The sequence below is a fragment of the Caloenas nicobarica genome, chromosome 4 (assembly GCF_036013445.1).
Source record: "Caloenas nicobarica isolate bCalNic1 chromosome 4, bCalNic1.hap1, whole genome shotgun sequence".
NCBI classification, from domain to species: Eukaryota; Metazoa; Chordata; class Aves; order Columbiformes; family Columbidae; genus Caloenas; species Caloenas nicobarica.
This window is the reverse complement of record NC_088248.1, coordinates 79,340,776-79,347,694: the sequence shown is the minus strand read 5'-3', so window position 1 is coordinate 79,347,694 and position 6,919 is coordinate 79,340,776. Positions and strand designations below refer to the sequence as shown.

Genomic DNA, 6,919 nt, shown 5'->3' with positions numbered 1-6,919 from the left:
TGAACACCCCAACTCTCTCAGCCTGTCCTCCCAGCAGAGCTGGTCCAGCCTCGGGTCATTTCTGGGGCTCCTCTGGCCCCTCTCCAGCAGCTCCATGCGTGTCCTGTGCTGAGGACAGAGCTGGACCAGCGCTGCAGGGGGCTCACAGAGCGGGGCAGAGGGGCAGGATCCCCTCAAACCTGCTGCCCATGCTGCAGGTGACACAGCTCAGGACTTGGGGTGTCAGCTGATGAGAAGCTCAGCAGGACCCACAACGTGCACTCACAGCCCAGAACCCACCCAAGTCCTTCTCAGAGCTGCTCTCAGCCCACGTCTGCCCAGCCCGTGCTTGTGCTCGGGGCCGTCCCGACCCACGCGCAACACCTCGCACTTGGCCTTGACCTTCACGGGGTTCACACGGTGGGCTCGACCCCTCGCAGGGCCCAGGGCGCAGCCCGCACGGGGCGGCTCCGGGGGGCACGGCAGGGCTGGGGCACGGACCCCGCCCGGCCCCGCCGGGCCGCGGCAGGACGGGACCCTCTGGACAGCGGAGCCCCCGCGGAGCTCTGCTGCCCCCGCGCGGCGGGCGGCGGCACCCCGCACACAGCGGCCTCTCCGATTGGCGGCGCCTGCGGTCTGTCAAGAGAGCGCCCCCTGCCATTGGCCGGCGGCGGGGACACCCGCCCCAAAGCGGCTCTGCGGGGCCTGCCCGGGCCCCGCCCGGCGCGGTGCCCAACGACGCTGGCGGGGCGGGGGGTCCCTCCCACCGAGCGCCCCGGGCCTCCCTGCGGGTCGGGGTCAGCGCAGGGGCCAAGGTCGGCGCCGGGAGCGGCAGCGGGACCAGCCCAGCAGGGGGCAGCTGCGCCCCGCGGCGGCGCGGCGTTCCCGGCATGCCCGGCGGCGCGCGCGGCGCGGCGGGAGCTGTAGTCACCGCGTGCGCGGCGGCCCCGCCCCAACCCGGAAGTGAGCGGGGAGGCGGAGGAGGTTCTAAGATGGCGTCGCCTCCTCAGGGGGGCCCGATGGCGATCGCCATGCGGCTGCGGAACCAGCTCCAGGCCGTCTACAAGATGGACCCGCTCCGGAACGAGGCGAGCGGCGGCGGGCGGCGGCCGGGCCGGCGCATGCGTGGGCGGAAGAGGCCGCCGCGCGGCTGCTGGGGGGGCCGGGGCCGCGCAGGCGCTGTTCGCCCGCCCCGCGCATGCGCCGCGCCGCCCACGCCCCGGGAGGGCGGGGCCGCGGGGCGGGGCCGGGGGCGGGGCCAGGTGCGAGGGGCGGGGCGCAGGTGAGGGCCGGGGGCGGGGCCAGGGGCAGGGCGTGGCACAGGGGATTTAAGCCCTGCCCTGGCCGGCGAAGGGGCTCGGCGGGCTGGGCTGGGCTGGGCTGGGCTGGGCTGGGCTGGGCTGGGCTGGGCTGGGCTGGGCTGGGCTGGGCTGGGCTGGGCTGCGCTGCGCTGCGCTGCGCTGCGCTGCGCTGCGCTGCGCTGCGCTGCGCTGTCAGTGCCAGGCAGCCCCACTCCAGCAGGCGCTGGGCACCGAAGCAGGAGAGGGGTCAGCCACCAGCCCCGTCTCCCTGCCCCATCACAGTGGCAGCTCCACTCAGAGCCCCGAGGCCGGGCCGTGGGGTGAGGCCGGGCAGGGGGTGAGGCTGGGTATGGGGTGAGGCTGGGTACGAGGTGGCTCTCAGAGCCACTGTCCCACAAGCCAGGTCTGTGAGGGGTCCCTCTGCCCATGCTGGGTGGGAGCTGCCCCCAGCCCCATGTCCCTTTGCCGTGCTGTCCGTGGGGCACCTTCCCCAGTGTTCCGGAGGTTCCTGCTGACTGTGGGCTGTGTGGGGCAGGCGGGGGCTGTGTGGAGGATGAGAGCCCAAGCAGCAGGGCAATGCAGGGTGCCCGCAGGTGCCAGCCCAGCAGGCAGGGACTGGGTGACGGTGGCACATCTCTGCAGGAGGAGGTGAAGGTGAAGATGAAGGAGCTGAACGAGCACATCGTGTGCTGCCTGTGCGCAGGGTACTTCATCGACGCCACCACCATCACTGAGTGCCTGCACACCTGTGAGTCCCCACCTGCCAGGGGCAGCTGCCTGGTGGCTCCATCGCTGCGGGGTCCCCGGGGTGTCCCAGTGGAGCTGCCCATCCCTACCGGCGGGTCGGCGCTGCCCCAGGACCGGGGCTCCTGTCCGGGGGCCCAAGGGGAATGTGTCCCCTGGTCAGCGCTGGTGTCCAGGGCTGTGGGGCTGTGCCCCCACCCCGGCCCCTGACACCCCCCCTCTGGCTGCAGTCTGCAAGAGCTGCATCGTCAAGTACCTGCAGACCAGCAAGTACTGCCCCATGTGCAACACCAAGATCCACGAGACGCAGCCGCTGCTCAACCTCAAGCTGGACCGCGTCATGCAGGACATTGTCTACAAGCTGGTGCCCGGCCTGCAGGAGAGTGAGTGTCCCAGGCGGGGCCAGGATTGGGTGTCCCATGTCACCGGGGTCCTGCGGAGGAGTCAGGAAGGGCCCAGGGCAGGGGCAAGGGGAGGAATTGGATGTTTTGGGGAGGTACCTCACTGTGGGGTGTGGGAGACTGTCCGTGGGTCTTCAAAATGCTGCTGACCATGTCTGTGATGGCTACTAAACCTGGTGGGGAAGAGAGGGCGGGGGTGGCAGCTTATTGTGCCAGACTGGTTGTAGAGGGAAAGGCAGGACAAATGGTCTCCAGGCACGGCGGCGGGGGCCGGGTACCGTGGGGACCGTGCCCAGGAAGCACGTGGGGCTGCTCGGGGATGGGGAGCGGAGCAGGGGGCTCTGTGCTGGTACCGCACGGTTTGGGAGGTTCAGATGTGGGGACCCGCTGGAGGCTCCAGCTGTGCCGCGGCCCTGCACCTTTCACTTGGCTGTGCCGGTGGGCGAGCGGCTGCCGGATGGGGGGGAATGGAGCAGGGAGGTGGGTGCTGTGCCAGGGCTCAGCTCCCGGTGCTCAGCGCTCGGACTCCGGCCGTGCTGGGCACAGCGGGGCCAGGCGGTGGGGACGGAGCTGCGTGAGCGGCGTCCCTGGGGCCAGGCGCTGAGTGACAGAGCAATGAACCGGCAGCAGTGAACGCGAAGCAGCACGTGGGGAGGGCAGCCCCCGTGCTGCAGGCTCGGGATTAGCCACTGTCACTCAGGACAGGGACGGCGCTGGGGACGCCTCTCTGGAAATGTCACACTGCCACACGGGGGCTGGGGGCCTGGGCTGGATGCGAGGCACAGCGACATGCAGCGTGGGCCCTGGTCCGCCACCCTGCAGCAGAGAGAGGGGAAGTGGGGAAGGCGTGAGGGCGACAGCATCAGGGACATGTCCGTGTGGGCTGGGATAGGGACTAAGGCTCCCCCTGCGGCAGGGGATCGCTGGAGCTCCCCAAGGGCACAGAGGAGGAGACCGGGGAAGGAGGATCCAGTTTCTGGCACCGCTGTGCTGAGGCAGCCGGGGACCCACCTCTGGGTGCTGTGGGGTGGGGCCCATGGCGGGCTGGGGGGCATGCAGGCGAGGGGGTGTCCCTGAGCAGCACCGGCCTCTCGCTCACAGGCGAAGAGAAGAGGATTCGAGAGTTCTACCAGTCCCGCGGCCTCGACCGGGTGACGCAGCCCAGCAGTGAGGGTGGGTGTGCAGGGACCGTGAGGGGCCTGGGGGTTTAGGGGTTGACGGCCGGGCGGGAGCGGGGTGGGAGGTGGGGGCGTCTCGCTGTGGTAGTCGGGCAGTGCTGTGGTGCCGGCGAGGCAGCCGTGGGCTGATTCCTGTCCCCTCCCCTTGTCTCCCCAGACACGGTTGGGGGTGACCCCATGGGGCTGCCCTACAGCACCTTCGATCACTCCCGCGCCCACTACTTCCGCTATGACGAGCACGTCTCGCTGTGCCTGGAGAAGCAGAGGTGAGCGCGGGCAGGGCTGCGGGACGCCGGCAGAGCCGCTGCCCTCAGCGTGGCGGGGAGGGGGGCTGGGGGTGGCACCAGGATTGCAGGGTCCCCTGGCCCCTGCAGAAGGGGACATGGTTGAGCTGGGGGGGTCCTGCTGCCCCTCTGGAGCTGCCCCAGCCCTGCCCCCTGGGCCGCAGCGTTAATCACTGCCGGGCAGGCGCTGCGCAGCTGCCTGCCACTCCGACAACAAAGTCAATAAGCGGCAGCTCTGGGGGCTGTGACGGAATCGATGGCTGCAGCTCAGCTGCCACCGTGCTGTCCCCATGCCGCTCAGCCGTCCCCGGCTCCCTGTGTGTGTGACAGGCAGCGAGGGGGAGCGCTGGGACGGGCAGGGGGCACCCAGCCCAGGGCAGCCTGTGCCTCTGCAGGGGGCTGTGCCCAGAGCGGGGTACGGCCCACAGCCCCGCTCCCTGCTGCCCCTTCTCTTCTCTCCGCAGCTCCAGCAAGGACAAGAGCAAGGCCGTGCTGCAGGTGAGCCACCCTGCCGCTGCACTGGGCCCTGAGCCCCCAGGCTCTGGCCAGACCTGGCCCCACAGCCCTCACCCTGGGGTCGGCTTGGTGCGTGGGGTCCCAGGCAGGGGGCCGAGGGGAGCTGGGGCCTCGCCACGTGCCGGCGCTGGTCCCATGGGGCTGGGGGCACCCGCACCCCTGACCCACTCTGCCCTTGCAGCAGAAGTATGTGAGATGCTCCGTGCGGGCGCAGATCCGGCACCTGCGGAGGGTCCTGTGCCACCGCCTGGGGCTGCCGCTGCAGCACGTGAGTCTGGGCGCTGGATGGGGGTCACAGTGCCGGTGGGGGTCATGAACCCCCTGTGACGCAGCCTCGCTGTGCATAGGTGCAGATCCTGTTCAACAACGAGGCCCTTCCTGACCACATGACGATGAAGCAGCTCTGGCTTTCGCGCTGGTTCGGCAAGGTGGGCATCCCCCGGTGGGATGGGACCCACTGCCCACCCCACTACGGCCCCCACAGCACGGCTCGGGGTGCGGGTGGCCCCATCCCAGACTGGGGAGCTCCATGGGTCCGGTGGGGGGATTATCCCCGGGAGGCAGCTCGGGGCAGGGCTGGGCTGAGGCTGTGAGGCCGAGTCAGGAATCAGAGAGTCAAAGATGATTAATGCTGCTTGCTGGAGCGGCGACCCGGGTTGCCCACGGCCGCGCTGCAGCCGCCCAGCCCGCGGCTCCTCACGGGTCAGGAGGGGGACGGGTCCCAGAAGGGGTTGGACAAGTTCACGGGGCAGCCCTGGGGCTCTCCTTGCGGGGAGGGGTCGCTGCTGCCCGCCCGTGGGGTCCAGGGGTGGGAGTGTCTGCTCTGGGGTGGGCTGTACGGATTGTCTGCCCCAGGATGGGGGTGCCTGCCCTGGGGCGGGGGTGCCGGCAGCCCCGACACCCCCACCCCGCCTTCCCTTGCAGCCTGCACCCCTCCTGCTGCACTACAGCATCAAGGACAAGAGGAGGTAGGGGCTGGGGCTGGGCGCTACCCCCCAGAGTGCAGCCCTGCTCCCCTGCCCCCCGCTCTGCTCCCCCTAACTTAATATCCCTCCTGCTCAAGTATATTTTTTGAATAAAACTGTGGAAAATCCCCCCCGAGTCCTCCTTCCATCCTGGGCGAGCTTTGGTGGGGCTGGGGGTTGCTACTGGGGTCTTTGTGGGGGCCCTGCTGAGCCCCCCACACCTCCAGGAGTGGGCTTGGGGGTAGCAGTGCCCCCATGAAGGGCTGCGGCTGTGGGGGGTGCAGCGCTGGGAGAGGAGGGGCTGAGCCCTGGGGTGCGCTATGGAGAATGTAGGGGGGATGGTGCTGGGGGCCCTGGGGAGCAGATGCAGCATTGTGGGGCTGGGGATGCACGGTGGGCAGTGGGTGCAGGGAGGGGACTCGGGTGCAGTGGGGGGGTGCTGGAGGTGGGGATGAGGCTGTGGGGTTCGGGGGGGGGGTGCAGCCCCCTCCCCCGTTCCGCGGGGGCGCGCAGCCCCTCGCCCGAGCGCAGTTGTGCGGGCGCTCGGCAGATTAATCACCGTCACGCCTGCCTGGCGCATGTCCCGGCCCCCCCGCGCCGCCGCCGGTGCCAGAATCCCGATGAGGAGTGATGGGGAAATAACACGCCTGTCGCCTCGGCGCAGGCTGCGCGCCCCCCGCCGCCCGCGCATAATGAGCCGTAATAAAGTCATGGGCCCTTTGATTGCCTGATCGGGGGGGGGACGGGGCGCCCCCCCCAGCTCCCCAGCGCTCGCCTAATTAGCTCGCTATTGTGGGGACAATATCGCAGCCATCTGGGCCGCTGCCGGAGCGCGGCGGGGTCGGGCCCAGCTGCCGGCGCGGGGCGGCCCGGGGGTCCCCGGGCGCGGGGGTCCCTCCCCGGTGCGGAGCTGGGGCCGCGCTCCCCCCGCCCGGGCGCTGCGAACACGATCCGGTGGCTGCGGCCGCCGCTCCGGGCGGAAGAACAAGCAGGTGCCGGCTCCGGAGGGGCCCCGGCCGCGGCACAGGGCTCGGGGACAGGGCGCGGGTGTCCTTGGAGCGGTGGCCGGAGCCGGATGGGACGTTCCCGTGGCCCCTGGTCCTGCTGGGGAGCCCCGGCCCCGCCCCGTCCCGCACGGCGCTGGCGGTGCCGGGGCTCGCTGGGGTGGCGGCCGCGGCCCCTCTGCTGCCCCCGCGCCCCGGGGCCGGGCGGCCCGTCCTGGGGAGGGCACGGCGGGGACCCTCCAGCCTCGGTGGCCGTGGCACGGAGCCGTCAGGGAGCTGTCCCCTCCCGGCGCTCCGTGCCCACCCCGCACTCCGGGGGTCCCCGGCCGCTGCGGGGCGCAGCCGTGGCCCGTCCCTCACCTCCGGCCCCGCACCGCGGCTGACCCCGCGGCCGGGACCCCGCGCAGCCGCCGCCGCCGCCGGGGGATCCGGTTACCGGCCCCTCTCCCCGGCCCAGCTGTCGGCCATCCCTCACTCGGGGCGGCCGCGGCCCCCCCCGTGCCGAAAGCCCCTGCTAAGTACGTGGTGAAACGCGGGCAGAGGCCCG

The 6,919-nt window shown here is 71.5% G+C and overlaps 1 protein-coding gene across 2 annotated transcripts; it reads left to right on the top strand.

Moving 5' to 3' along the window:
- The first annotated feature begins 924 nt into the window (after positions 1 to 924).
- Positions 925 to 5,484, top strand: PCGF1 (polycomb group ring finger 1). 2 transcript variants are annotated; one of them, XM_065634290.1, is made up of 9 exons: positions 925 to 1,067; positions 1,923 to 2,028; positions 2,255 to 2,407; positions 3,527 to 3,598; positions 3,761 to 3,869; positions 4,352 to 4,385; positions 4,588 to 4,671; positions 4,751 to 4,831; positions 5,328 to 5,484. In XM_065634290.1, exons 1-9 carry the CDS (start codon positions 972 to 974, stop codon positions 5,373 to 5,375), a joined length of 783 nt encoding a protein of 260 aa, XP_065490362.1. In that variant the 5' UTR covers positions 925 to 971; the 3' UTR covers positions 5,376 to 5,484. The 2 variants fall into 2 exon arrangements, with proteins under 2 accessions (XP_065490362.1, XP_065490361.1); XM_065634289.1 differs by having other exon boundaries at positions 4,585 to 4,671.
- Positions 5,485 to 6,919: the final 1,435 nt, after the last annotated feature.

Bases quoted from the DNA above. Each gene is read 5' to 3' on its own strand.
- PCGF1 (XM_065634289.1), top strand. From the start codon at position 972: ATGGCGTCGCCTCCTCAGGGGGGCCCGATGGCGATCGCCATGCGGCTG. The intron at 1,068-1,922 runs GCGAGCGGCGGC...ACATCTCTGCAG, and splicing joins TGGACCCGCTCCGGAACGAG to GAGGAGGTGAAGGTGAAGAT. The intron at 2,029-2,254 runs GTGAGTCCCCAC...CTCTGGCTGCAG, and splicing joins CACTGAGTGCCTGCACACCT to TCTGCAAGAGCTGCATCGTC.